At 38.5% G+C, this 15,000-nt stretch overlaps 1 protein-coding gene across 1 annotated transcript in view; it reads left to right on the plus strand.

Annotated features, from left to right (window-relative positions):
• LOC138012429 (uncharacterized) overlaps positions 1 to 12,874 on the plus strand; it is a 49,462-nt gene extending 36,588 nt beyond the window's left edge. Inside the window, exons 7-16 of the mRNA XM_068859199.1 lie at positions 792 to 930; positions 1,361 to 1,686; positions 1,983 to 2,121; positions 4,128 to 4,453; positions 4,775 to 4,913; positions 6,064 to 6,223; positions 6,598 to 6,687; positions 7,049 to 7,096; positions 9,059 to 9,107; positions 11,701 to 12,874. Of these exons, the coding sequence (XP_068715300.1) occupies positions 792 to 930; positions 1,361 to 1,686; positions 1,983 to 2,121; positions 4,128 to 4,453; positions 4,775 to 4,913; positions 6,064 to 6,223; positions 6,598 to 6,687; positions 7,049 to 7,096; positions 9,059 to 9,101 (1,410 nt within the window). The 3' untranslated portion in view covers positions 9,102 to 9,107; positions 11,701 to 12,874. The remainder of the gene's footprint in view (positions 1 to 791; positions 931 to 1,360; positions 1,687 to 1,982; positions 2,122 to 4,127; positions 4,454 to 4,774; positions 4,914 to 6,063; positions 6,224 to 6,597; positions 6,688 to 7,048; positions 7,097 to 9,058; positions 9,108 to 11,700) is intronic.
• Positions 12,875 to 15,000: the final 2,126 nt, after the last annotated feature.

A 15,000-nucleotide genomic window follows, 5' to 3' on the forward strand; every position in this document is an offset into this window, starting at 1 on the left:
GTTTTGCGAGGCGTCTAAATTTTCGTACCTTTCAAGTAGCGTGGTTCCGTGTGAAAGGAAACCCTAAATGCACGAAATTTCAACCAGGAGAAATTCGGCCGGTACCGTGTGAATGTAGCCAATGTTCTCGGTAATAATATGTTGGCTGTTTGTAAAGAGAAAGAAACACATTGAATTAAAATAAATCATGTTTGATCACTGGAATCGTAACTGTTGACAGTGATTTATTCCCGTTTTCGACCTAGTCCAGGGGTGCAAGGTTAAAACAGTGGTGATAGCACTCTTCTTCCACTCATGTGACCCGTTCGATTCCCAGATGCGCCTTCTTAAGTGGGATGAGTTTGTTGGCTCTCTACTCTGCTCTGCGACGTTTTTCCCATCTCCTAAAAAAACAACGTTTCCTTGGAGTTAAATTGATTTGATTTCTGTGTACCATGTCCTAAATTATTCCCCCGATCGCTTAACGAGTTGACACTAAACAAAGTTTATCCATTCCGTGTCGAAAGCTGATGTAGTTAGTTTTTTAAAGAAACTGAGGCACTGTGTTGCTGTTTTGAAAGTTTAAAAATCGTACCAAAAAAGGTTAAAAACATAGGACCTTCCAATAAACGTCTACGTTCTTAGCTATGACTAAGGGTTAACCCTAGAAACGTCGGCTTTGGCTGAGCTATCTACTGTGGTAAATGAACTTGTCGATTCGGTTGTTCAGTGACACTAGATTTTTGTTACCCATATAAGAGCCAGACCGCTCAGTTTCGTCCAGCGCTCACAGTGACGTTTCACTTTTTTAGGTGTTTGATGGCAATGTTGACAGGAACACCATTGTGTTAAACAAGTTAACCCAATCAATCAATACCCGTTTTGTCCGCTTTTTGCCTGTGGAGTGGCATAATCGTATATCAATGAGAATAGAAGTGTATGGATGCCCAGGTACTTGCCTAATCATGTCTGGTTATTATCAAGTGTAACAGATGGCATGAGTTGTCTTAGATAGCTCATTTAAGAATAAGAAAGAATAAGCACAACTGTTCGTGACAAGTAAATTGGGCAAATCCAGTTATTTAGATCAAATCAAATAAGAGGAATAATTCTAAAGCTCAATCCCTTGTCCTCGAATAATTTTTAGTGTCACGGACTGGTTATTTTTTTTACTTACGGAAACGAACTGATTTATTCTTGAAAAAAGTAGAGTTGCTTATTATGTGGATCTTTCAAAAAAATGGGTGCACCATGACATTTTTTAGTTTTGGCTAATGGATACTTTTCGAACATCGTTCTGTATTGCATAGACACGATTTTCTCTAAAGATCCTTATACCAAAACAGGTCTTTTTATCGTTTCTTTCTCTTTTTATATTTAGCTTGCGTAACTCCTCTTGGAATGGGAAGTGAGGAAATTGCCGCCTCTCAAATCAGCGCATCCACAGTGCGAGATAGTAACAGCCCTGCACGACTTGCAAGGTTGAACCTGAAAGCAGAAGGCAACATTCCCGGGTGCTGGTCCGCCATGACAAATGACCTTGACCAATGGCTTCAAGTAGATCTGTTAGATTACTTTACAGTAACACGTGTAGCAACTCAAGGAAGCAATGGCCGCAAAGAGTGGGTGGCCAAGTACAAGATAGGATATAGTGATGATGGAGCAAAGTTTGAGATTTGCCGAGATTCAGAGGCCACCACGCCGAAGGTATACTAATTTTATGATATCTTACGAAGTAAAAAGATTCCTCTATCTTTGAATGCCTCCGATTAACTGAATAGACCAGTGTTTCTTGTCATTGTCAGTCGATATAATTAGATAGTAGCAGAAAAAATATAATCATTTTGGTGTTTCAGATCGATACAGGTTTGCCTCGTTTTGTTTAACCACCCTGCCGGCAGTCCGCCATCTTGAATTTGTTTTCGAGTGGTATGAACATCGTTTTTTTTTTCTTTTATGAAAAAAGGTGATCACAACTGTGTCGTGTGTGTTTCCTTTATCAGGTGTTTGATGGAAACAAAGATAGTAATACAGTTGTGTACAACAGACTTCATCCTCCAGTCACTGCACGGTATATACGACTAATGCCTGTTAAGTGGTATGAACATATATCAATGAGAATGGAGCTGTACGGTTGCCCAGGTAATGCATTTATTAAACTAGTCTGATCGTACGAAGGCCCAAAAGAACTCGCACTATCTCCCCAACCAAACCAAAAGCGAAATCAGACCAAGTTGAGGCTATCGTTGGCGTGTCTTCTTACGCTTGCAGCCATCTACACCTATTTTGCTTCGAGTCCAGACTTAAAAACGCTAGTTTGTCTTGTATTAGTAAATAACGGCTTTTTTTTTCCTTGAAAAGATAATTGAGGTGCTTACTGAGCGCAAAATAACTCAAGGTCTCTGGCAAATAAAGGTCAGATGCCATTTTCTTTATTCTCTTGTGCCTTTTCATGAGGTTTCAAATTTAGATATGTCGCGCAATTCTGCGCAATGTGTTCGGCTTGATGAGATAAGCCATGAACTGGCGCTCTTTAGTGCGTACGGCAACGATAAAAGTGCGCTAAGAATGTAATTTAGTGGGTACTATAAAATAGCCATCTCGTAACTTGAACTCCAGCTTTTGTTAACAATTCAACGGCTCCACCTCGGAATTTATCGCGTGGGGTAATTTGCACTTCCTCATTGGTTGGCAGGTAGGTTGGTAGGTAGGTTGTCTTTATTTATAAACGATATATTTAAAAGCCGGAAGCTTGTGGGATCGTGTACAATACATTACGTAGATATTAAAAGATAAATAAAATGAGCTTTTAAAATAAATCACAATACATTACTTAGATATTGAAATGTAAACAAAATGAACTTTTACAACATATTACAACTAATTTATATATCCAATACAATTAAATGCAATTTATGGACGGTACCTACTATTTCAACGATATTTTTGCCCCAGTTTATAGACCTTATTCATAAATGGCAGTCACATTTATATTCTTTTGTCCAAGTGCAAATTAGCCTACCAAGCCTCATTTTAGAGCAAAAATTCTTTTCAATTCACTGTATGGTATCGAGGCTTGGTAGGCTAATTTGCACTTGGACAAAAGAATTATAAATTGACCGCCATTTATGAATAAGGTCTATGATAATCCAAAAAGAAAATTGGGAGTAACCACGCAAATTGAAGCCCAATTATCTCTCAAAAATGCATGGTTACCCACAATTTTCTTTTTGGATACCAAGAGTACTTCATAAGATCTACTTTCTCCGGAAGCTTTTGAACTGCGCAAAATAATCCCTGCATTAGTAAGCATCACAGATAGGAAACACGAGTATCTCGAGATGTGCAGAGCGTATGCGCAATAACAATAGTAGGCACCGTCCTTAAAGCGTATTGAGTGTTATCAATGCGACATAGAAACAAATTATATACAAAATCTTCAAGTTTAAAACTAGCGTCGAGGCTGATAATACGTTAAATTTAGCGGCCTTAAAAAGATCTGAGGTTTTGAGCTTGTTTGCAAGGTTACATTGACTTGTGTCAGCAAAGTCAGCGTATTTTCGACAGGCCAGTGCCTCTATATGCGATGGAGTTCTTTATAAAACGTGTTTTTAAACGTGGTTCCAGTAGTGAGGCGCGTGCTCTAATTGAATATGAGAGATCGCGTTTCTTCGCCATACAGTTTATTAGGGTGCTAGGCAGTCTTCCGTTACAAGCTTATGCATGCATTTAAAAATAGCTAATTTATAGTAAAAACGAATAGTGAACCACTCTTTCGGTAAATTGAAAATAATTCTACCCAGTGTGCAATGCAGCCTTTCTAAAGAATCTAGAATATCGGAGCCAGTGCACCCCATAAAATAAGGCCATAGTTCACGCTGGGCAATATAACCCTCAAATAAAAATCCTGAAGAATTTTTCTTGGCAGAAACCTCTGCTTTTTTTAATTAGCATAGTTTGTTCACAAAGCTCTTCATAAGCTTCTTAAGCTCTTCTATGCTGCACTGCAGTCTTAAGAGTCGGGATCTTATGACCGAGTGAGAGTGGAAAGAGGCTAATTAAGCGAAGTAGTATAATCAGTGCCATCCGACGACAAGAGAATCGCACGCGATGTGAATTGACTCCACCTTTTACCATTTAACCGTTAGGGTGCGCTTCAGCGCTTGGCATGGAAACTAAAGAAATCCCAGATGCTCAGATCAATGCTTCTTCACAGCTTGATGAAGATAATGCTCCAGGACAGGCCAGATTACACCTAAAGAGGATAGGTGACAAACAAGGGGGATGGTCAGCACTTACAAATGATTTTAACCAATGGCTTCTTGTGGATCTTGGTAGCTTGACCATGGTAACGCGTGTAGCCACGCAAGGAAAGAATGGATTCGACCAATGGGTATCCAGATACAGGTTACAGTACAGTATCGATGGAGTCCGATACAGTTACATCACGAAGTCCGCCAACAGTTCTGCACAGGTGACTATCATTTCGCACTTTACACAGCTTTCGTTTGGGTGCTTGCGTAGGAATGCATCCCCTGGTCGTCCCCAAGCACTTCATTCTTTTTTTGTCTACAAAAATGACGGCTGCTTTGATGGGAGACCAATGATGTGATGGTAATGATACTTCGTGTTATCGGAAACTGAATAGGTGATTATTGGTATTTCTTTAGAACTTAGATTCCACTTTGAAACAGTTTTATTCCGAATACAGCCACTTCTCCTGTAATAGTTTACCCCTATATGATTGCAAATAGAAATTTATCGCGTCTTATTAATATTTTTGTTAAAATTTCAGGTATTTTATGGAAATAAGGACAGCGAGACTGTTGTTTACGGCATTTTGACTCCTCCCGTCTTGACGCGTTTCATCCGAATTTTACCTGTCGAATGGCATAATCACATATCACTAAGGCTAGAGCTCTACGGATGCACCGGTAATAAACAATGACTTGAAAGTGCAAATACATTTTTTTTTTGGCGTTGTTTAGTTGCATTAAATGGAAATCTGTTCGGTTACATCCTTCCCAAAAGCAAACAGATAGAAATTACGTTGACTAAAATGAACCGAAGACAACTTGAGTAGAGCACGGAATAATTTTATGCGATCGATTATGTCACCACTCAGTTTGCTTTATGGTGACACAAGATTTTTGCCGATTCGCCCGCAAAAAGAGTCTGCCAGAATATGATGGTAATAGTAGTTCATACTTTAAATTCTGTCGGTTGTTTTCATTTGGCAACACAGTATTGGTGTGAACCGCAGAAGGTATCCTCGCACTTAAGTAGGCAATTTAAGCGACTGTCTCTTATAACGCCTGAAAAGTTCTGGTAGCTTCAAAGGGAGCCACCCATGACCGCTTCGAACCAATGGGTCCTGCGATGCTGGTGCAATGCTCTACTTACTGAGCTATGAAGCTGCAAAGTTGGGATCAGGTCAATGTCTTTCATTCTTTAGTCCTTTTCACGGGAACACATAAGCCCAACAAATTATCCTGCTCCCAATTGTTTGGCTTCATATCTCAGTTGGTAGATTATTGCACCGGCATCGCAGGGGTCATGGCTTCGAATCCCGTTGAAGCCGTCTGAATTTTTCACGCGTCTAAATAGAAAAAGTGATAATTGCTTAAAATTTGCAGTTAGGCCCGAGGACCGCTTCTATCTTTTATTTATAACCGGCACTTCAAACATACATTCATTCATGTTGTTTTAAAGGCGCAAAAGATTGGCTAGTCAGTTTGACGCAATGAGGATTGGCAAAGACACAAGTGGCACTCGTGGTTGATGTCAATGCAATGCGTGCGGCGTGAAAATTATTCTCTGCATGCAAAGAAGGTGTTCCAAAGTCTCCCAAAGAGGATTTCGGTTTTACCCTTTAAATATCAATTGCCACTTACTCGTCAATGGGAGACCCCTTAGGGCCTTAAAGAGCTAAATATTTAGGCAAAATTCCACCTGATTTTTTGGCGCTCGCATGTTGAACATCCGAGCTAAAATAGAATGATCTAAGGGAACGATTTATTTTTCCAAGAGTGCATCCATTTGTAACATTGATATCCTTGTGTTCAAATATCTCACTTTTTATAGCTTCGGTTGCTATTACGACTGCACGACCTTTGTCGTCAACGATCGCCACAGTTGCAGTCACTTCATCCAATGAAACGGAGATGACTTCTATTTCAACGAACGACGTTACACCGAAAGAGCCTGAAAGCGCTAAACAACGTGGAAAAGGTTTCAAAGGAAAAGGGAAGGATCATTTTATTTAAATATGTAAACATGTAAATAATTATCACACACTTTCTCACAATTCTTAAACGAATGGGAGATCTGCACTACGGCAACGCATAATTTTCCAAACACGTTAAGAATTTTGGCATCCTTTTCGTATCAACACTGCTGAGTCTAAGGTAGTTGATCTTTGGTTTGTGAAATCGATAAATCCTTTCACTTGGACAAGAATCAACGATTTCGGAATGCGTGTATGAATCAAATTGAGTAGCTCTGAATAAATTTATAAATGTAAAAGTTAACAAACGTCGAATTTTCAATACATAAGTTGATAAGATTTCCATTGTGGCATATGTACTTGTACATCTATCTGACTGTTTCTTATGTTGCAGGGTCTAGCGTTGAAGTCATAGTCACACCTGTGTTGGTGTGTATTCTGATTGCTGCCATCATATTGGCTGTATACTTTTTCCGAAAAAGGTGAGATATGAATCAGTTGACTGTGCAAATCCTCAAGTTTCATTCTTTAAAAATTGTGGCATGGGAGTAAAAGGTTTATTACCGTTTACCGTTTACGATGTAACTAAGAGAGAAATATTTTCAGCTTGTTTTAATATTTACATTTCTGGGTCATTCCCATAGGAAAATTAGAGGAAAAAATTCCCGAATTTTCACTATCAATATGGCTAAATTGGGTTGGTCATATTTGGTCAAAATACCAGGGCAACCATCTTTTAGTTGGTTATTGCGGGTAATTACCATAAACGATCGATGAGTTGGTAAATGGCTGATGACAACTATTGAGACCCGAGATGACGTGTGCTAAATAATCATGTTCTAGGAATAGAGCTAAAAACAGTGATGGCGGAAAAGTAATATTATTCCAGAGGTAAGATTGATTAATAATGTTTATGAAAGCGAATGACATGCGATTATTTGCATTATCTTGCAAGCACCCTCTTTAAATCGGTTAAAACCAAAATGAATGGCGTGGTTTTACTGCACCTCTGCAACCACAATCCAATTTTCTGCCATCCACACATTCTACCCTATTCAAGTGATACCACCAATTTAATTTGTATTCCCATAAGCTGTTGTTATAATTCACTCGATAGCTTCCTCGTCCATTTTGATGCATTTTTTGTTATACAGAAACCCGAACAGTCTCCTGCGAGTTGATCCCTCGGGGACAGTGAGCTGCTTCACCCTCTTTTTTTCTGCCCATAACTTGCTGTGTCTTGAAATGCCTCTCATTTCCATTTTACGATTTTATGTTTCGAATACTATTTACCAGAAGCTATGCCTAAAGGAAAGAGAGCTAAAAGTGCGAATGAAGCCTAAGAAAACATACTTTTGTAGGTGCTTCAGATTCCTTGGTAACAATATCAGGTAACCATATTTTCTGTCCTGGTTTCCTGACTCGCACAGGGTCTCCTTCGCTCAAGGGTTGCAGGTCTTCCACAGTTTGCTTGTAGTGCTGTTCCCGAATTCTCGTACGGCAGGCTAGACTTTGTTTAATACTCTGGGAAGGATATTGTGGTTCCAATTTACGTGGGAGTGGTTCTGTTCGTCTCTCTAAAATGAAGAATATCACTTTATTGGAGTCAATCTTTCGAGATGCCACAAATACTATCAGCATGAGAACCACGAGATCTGGCTGATCCAAAAACCTCAAATGAAAGAACTGTGATAAACTCTTTCGTGACACTATTCACAGTAATGTTAACTTAAATGAAAATAGATATCGCGGACCTTTTCCCCCAAATCAGTAGACAAAACGTGGTTTCGCCTTTTCCTGTCGTTTTAGTGGGATTAAACACTGTACAACTTACTTTAATCGTATATCCAGATATTCTTCAATTTCTTTACTCCAAAAATACTGGAAACGCTAAAATTTCGGGTTTTCACAAAAAGTTACGTTTTCACGCTCAAAGGAAGGTTTTTAAAAAGTTTTCGATCTCATTGCGATATGAACCGAAGGGAGAACTTTTTTAATGTTTTGCTTCAAAACTGCTGAAAACTTTGAAAAATAACAGTTTTCACTAAAAGTCGCGTTTTGAGGCTCAAACGCTCAGTTCGACGTCTAGGACCTAAGGTATGGAATTCTCTCTGAGGCTGTGACAGTATAAGAACATTGAGAATCTTAAAACTTTTAAACTGAATTTATAAATCATTTTTCATTACACCAGTGCCATTTGTGATTTTATATAATTCTAGTCTTTTAATGTAGGCAGTTTTTTGTCAAGGACTACTTTCATTCATTTTCCTTCGTTTAAGCTTTATCTCTTCTGAGATCGAAGATTGGAGATGAAGCCCTCTCAGGGGTTTTAGGGAACAAGAGAACATGGCTTATTTGAACTGGGGAACAGGGGAAAAAGGGAACATAACCATTTCTTCATAATGCAAGTATTGAAAGAGAGAAGGTGTTTTGAAATAAACGTTAACGTTTGAAAGATAGTTCGAATTAGTTAAGCAGTTGCAAAGCTAAAAGCTCCATAAAATCAAGAGAATACAGACAGAGCTGTGAAAATAGCAACTTTCCTCATGGCTACTCAGTATACATGTCATTAATATAATTTTTGTTTGAGAAGCAGCACGTAAATGCCACACATTAAGTGATCAACCAGCCATGTTGCCAGCATCTGATAGTGTAGTGGTTATCACACCCGGCTAGTGATCAGTGGGACGTGGGTTCAAATCCCGCTCAGGGCAATTACAGTTTTCCCCAGAAGTTGTCCAGCGTTGAGTTTCCTGTAACTCTCTCTCTCTCTCTCTCTCTCTCTCTCTCTCTCTCTGGTAATTTTATATTCTTGAATTTTTTTGTATTTTTTAAAACTTTGTCGTTATTTAGGTCAACCGGTAATCAGTCAGTCGACTCAGAGGTAAAGTTTTAAAGACAGGTAAGGCTTATCATAACTTTACGGTTTCCTGCCCGGCTTTCAACGCTATTCAAAGAGGCAAAGAAAAAATGTCATCAAGAACTGATCTCTAGGTTACTGAAAAAAAAAGACTGATAGAATTGTTCTGGGGCTCAAAATGGGAACAAATGTTTCTTCTCGATACGTGACACTGCTTCATTAATTATCAATATGTTAATCATTTTCGACTTTAAAATGGTGCCATGCGAATGCCGAAACGTTCTTCTCTTTTATCGTAATTTTTACTTTACTGTTGTTGTTATTATTATTATTATTATTATTATTATTATTATATTTTTGGTGATTTGACAGTTCTGTGATATGATCCACTTCTGACAGTTGGTTAGCACTTTAGTAACATCTTTCTTGTGGCTAGATCAGAGAGTTCTTTCTTTAGGGTGGTGTTGAAATCTCCCAGGAAGTTAAACACTATATTGCTTTGCTTGATCTCGTAGTCGGGATAGAGTTTTTGGAGACCCAGTCTTAAATCCAGGTAGTTTCTGTTCTTGTAATCGTTCCTATCGTTGATCTGTCCGATATTACATACAGTTCCTTCCACTAGGATGATAACTTTGTTCTTCTTAGCAAAGATCGTCATGTCTGGCTTGTTTGCTCCATTCTCTGACGCCTTATCTATTTATATAGGCGTGTCCCAGAGAATTTTAGCTTCGTCGTTTTCTGTGCTTGCTTTCGGGATGGCTTGTTTATACCACGCTTTGGAGTCGTCGTTTTCCATGTTATATACTGATAATAAGAGATGGTAAATCGGCCTTAACATTCTATCGTGTCTCGCCTTGTAGATTGTTTGGGCAATAGCAGAGCAGCCGCATAATAGATGTGGGACGGTTTCTTCTGCACTGTGGCACAGTGTGCACACTAAATCTAAGCCTTGTTCTTTTTGTTTCTTTACCCTGTAAACCTTTGTAGGGACGAGCTGTTGTAGAATACTGGTGTGCACACTTAGTACTACGTCCGGTATGTTTTTCCACTTCATGATTGGGTTGAAGTTGTGTTTAGAGATGTCGCTGTCTTTCCAGCGTTGAGTGACATAGTTGCCCAGCCATAGTTGTTCGGAGACGTTTTGTTTGTACTTTGTGTCTGTTGCCTCTTTAAGGGTTTGCTGAATGTACTTTGGACTACTGATCTTGAACACAGTTTCCTTCTCACCCATTGTTACTGAGGTGGATTTGTGCTGTTCGTCGAATGTGCTGTCGTTTAATTGCTGGGCGTAAGTCTTGGCATCTTTTATCACTGATCTACTCTTTTTTTGCTTCCTCGACGTCCTGAAAGGCTCTCACTACTTCTATATGGGAATCTTTATTGGTTGTGGTGTAGTGTGCGGTCTTTATCTTCATAACTTTATACTGTATCTCTATTTCTTTTAAGCCTCTCCCGCCTAAATCTGGTGATAGGTATAAGGTCCTGTTCGACTCAGAGTTGTGCTTGCCTTTGTTCTGTGCTATTACTGTTCGGGTCTTTCTATCCAGTTCTTGTAGGTCTTCTATCGCCCATTCACTTGACCACACATAATATTGGAGAACTGGGCAAGCAAACGTGTTTGTGGCCTTTACTTTTCTTGGTATGGATAGTGGGAGGTCCATATAGCTGCTGGTCTTCTTAAGTACTCTTGACTGGCCTGCTCAAACACCTGTTTGTCTAATTGGTTGACATTCTGTATCTTACCGAGAAATTTGTAATGGTCTTCCTCTCCTAGTACTGATATTTGGCTACCCCTTTAAGGGGTAGGTTCTCGGTGTTCTGGAGCTTTCCTTCCTTGATGTGGATCGCGGCGCACTTTCGAATTCCCCAGTTTAGGCCTATATCACCAAACATGCCTTCAAGTCTATTTGTCAAAGTAGTTGCCTTGGCTAAACTTTTGTGATAAGTCTTGAAGTCGTCCACGAAAAGGCAATGCGTTATCTTTGTGCTCTTTGCATGTGAAAGACTTTACCAAGCGATTGGGTTGAGGCAGGGAGTAAAAAGCTTAACACAGAATGCGTCACCTTGGAGTATACCTCGCTTTATTATAAGGGGACCAATTTCCTGGTTACCTGCACTTGTTCTTACATGTAGAGTGATCGTCCAGCTCCTCATCACATTCTCTACAAAGGCTACTATCTTTTCATTCATCGTGTGCATTTTCAGGACTTCCAAGTGATCTTTTTTAGCCAAATGTTGGTTATCTTGTCATTACCAGGGGCTGCCCAATTCCTTTTTGACTTTAAACATTGGTAGACTTTATGGTCAGTAATAGGTACAGTCAAGTTCTCATTGTCTGGTATTGACTGGTCTAATGCATCGCGTACTTCATGTATTTATTCCACTTCCAGGTTTTCATTTGCTGGTTCTTGTCAAATCGGACCCCAGAAGTTTTCATATTCTTCTCTTGTGGATTATTATTATTATTATTATTATTATTATTATTATTATTATTATTATTATTATTATTATTTGTTTTCTTTTTTTTTAATCACCCTTTTTCATTTGAAAGTTGCTTCGAATCATGGTTGGTCCAATTATCGCCTTCTAACAAGCAAGATAAAGGCTAACACGTCTGAATTTGCTTTACTGGCAGGGTGCAGTTGAGGTCCTGGAATATCCAACACAAGGCAACGGAAGAGGACACACTTTATGAATTCCATGCATTTATCCAAATTATGCTATAACTGATTCCATTAGGAAATATGAGACTTGACTCAGATGCAAAATTTTACATGCAAGAACATATTCTCAGTAGCAATAATAGTAATGTTACTTTAAGTTAACACAGCATACAGCCCGCTACACAAATAAAAAATGAGTTATACCAAATTATCAACAAACTCGCAAAAATCGCAGTGATCTTTACGGGGGCCCAAACTACGATCCTCCCTTAGATGTTTTGTGAACTCGCACGAAGTAAGCCATTTAACTAGGTTTTAGTCATGCATATACTAGAAATCGGAAGTCGTAACGAACTTCGACCGCTGATGCAAGAAGTTGTTTAAGACATTCTTGAATAAAATAGATTTATGATCTCCCATAAGCCTTTTCGCTCTTCTTCACATTAAAGCAAACCAACCAGAGACCTATTTTTTCAGAACTAATTCTAATGCTTGGAACTAATCATTAAAGAGTTTACACCAAGTCAATTAAAAAAAGAAAAACCCAAACAATTGAATATTCAAAATTTGTTTCCAAGTACCCTGTAGGCACCAGCACAGCACATAGTTTGCAGCGCTTTTCTCAAGCCCAACCCGGCTGGAAAAGAGACCGACAATAATATATTTATTCGATTTTTATCGTGTCATACATAGCAGTCTGGCCATACTTTAAATCTTGCATAAGACCCTATAACACGTAATTTTTTTAAGTTGCGATTTTCTGAAGAAAGAAATTTGGAAAAGAATACAACTTTTAACCTTGATCTTTTCTAGGTGGAGAGAAAAAAATCGTACACATAACCGAAAAATTGTCCATTGATTTAAGTCTTCAGACTTTATCAGCAGTTACATTGACTTAAGTGACCAACAGCGCCTACATCTGACTTGGTTTATTTCAAATCGTTTCTTGCATATTCTTACTACTTGTCCATTAAAAGTAACGATGCGCAAATAGCAGCCTTTATATTTCCACTTTTGTGTGGCAAATATCCCTATAATGACACAAACTTTTGCATTTTGAAGTGCACATCTAGCTCAAAAATGGGTAAATATTCTTCCAAAGGACAGAAACAATGTTTCGACTAGAAATTTGTGGAAAATTTCAAAGGTTCCCCATAACATTGAAACATTCAAAATTTCTATACCGAAAAGTTCCATGGAAATTTCCATGTACCCTGTAACATTGAGATTAATTCAAAAACTCTTGTCCAAAAGGGTACATGGAAATTTCCATGAAGTAGAGGTAGCCCGTGCCATTGAGACTAATTCAAACATTCTATACCGAAAGGGTCCATGGAAATTTCCAAGTACCCTGTAACATTGAAACCAATTCAAATTTTTTTACCAAAAGCGTAACAGTAATATGAAAACTATTTACATAAAGGGTTCATGGAAATTTCAATATACCGGTACCCTAAAACAGTAATACAACAATTATTATTAAATTATTTAGGTAACAATTACAATCCTTATTGCCATATAAGACAATATTTCCAGCACAGTCTGTTCCGTCCTCATCACTGTCTGATTGTGCTTTACATATTTGTGGGCAAGGGTTGTGATTTCCTTCTTGAGTGCATTAACAGGACTTTGTTTCTCATACATGTAAATGCTCAGTATTCACCATTAATTCAAGAGATGGCTTCAGGCAGGAAGAAACCGAAAAATGTATAAGAGAAGAAAATAAGCATGTTGATTATGAGAGACCTAGCTCACTTTGATGACATTTTAACTCTTACAGCTGGTACATGTATATTTACAGTTTCTATAATTTGTTCAAGGACAAAACTACTGAGTTCTTTACAGAGAAAAAAAGTGCTTCCTGTTCGTCTATAGCTGTTTATAGCATGCAGCATTTATAAAAAAATCACAGAGGCAGGAAGGAATATAATTTTTTGATAAGACCAAGACTTGTTTTATTAATTAATTTGACACTAAATAACTTTTGACAAAATAGTTATTAGCTTTATCCATAAACATGTACTTTTCACACGCTATGGAGGCGGCTACTCATATGCATTTTGCATATGCATTTTGTGGGGCTGGTTTGGCAGGGAAAGCAATTTTCCCCGGCTACGTGAGATTTTTCTCTGTCTACTTCAAATTTTTGGGAGAACCCTGAGCAAGTCCAGCTCCATCAACCACAAGCTTTAATTCCCTGGTGCAAGTATGCTTTTGAGTTAAAAGTTTTGTCCCTGTTCAATTTCACACGCAAATTTGTCTAGAAAATTCTGAAAACAAGATCCTAATTGTCCTCTAGTAGGACTATTGTAGGCCCTGAAAGCTATTCACACGTACTAAAAGCCTCCTATGTGCATGTTAGCTAAACATCCCTTGAATCTAATTAATCAGTTAAGACATCAATTTATATCCCTATTACCCGCTTTCCATTCATAAAAAAAGAAATCCTAGTAACTGTTACAGTTCGCCTTTTTATGAACTTTTGCACCGTATGGGCAGGCCGCGTGCGGGTAGTTCCCGCTCAATTTTGATCATGACTATGAAACAGAAAGCTTCAATTAAAGTCGAAATCAAAATCATTTCCGATTTCTCCATTTGTCATTTTAATAACCCTAAAGCCCGGTTCCCACTTGTGCGATAAGCAGCAACATGAGTGTTATGCACCGTTCACACAGTGAAACGAGCCGAGGAAATGTTTGGCAAAAGCAAGCGTAGTATCTAGTAAGATTAAAGATGGCGCGCGAATTGTCGCCCTTGTGCTTTTGTTTAACGCACGCTGGTTCCCACCTGTGAAACAAGCACAAGCACAAGGAAAGGAAAAATGTCCTTTTCTTGTGCTTATTCTTAAGCTTGATTTTATGCTTATTTTATGCCCGTTCACAAACGATTTTTCTTAAGCTTATGCTTATGCTCGTGCTTATCGCACGATTGGGAACTAGGCTTAACTAGGAATTTGAAATTTATTTTCGAGTACATTTAAATTGTCAACCAGCTGAGTGGTTTTCTAAGAAGATTAAGCTACCGCAGAATAACTGGCCACTATTGTCTTCTTGTTGCGGCGTCGTTTGAATCTAACGATCTAGACAGACAACAATGCACATCGTTCACAGACAAATATACATTAAATTGGCCCGGCCATGGCATTCTGAAGTTTAGCACCATAATTATGTCTTAAAAGCCTACTAAAGTTCATCATAATCCTGACCAACGTTTTCAAATTCAAAGAAATGTACAGCCCATACCTTGAGCTTGCGGGAATCTTGAGCGGATGG

This window comes from Montipora foliosa, chromosome 8 (assembly GCF_036669935.1).
Source record: "Montipora foliosa isolate CH-2021 chromosome 8, ASM3666993v2, whole genome shotgun sequence".
NCBI lineage: Eukaryota > Metazoa > Cnidaria > Anthozoa > Scleractinia > Acroporidae > Montipora > Montipora foliosa.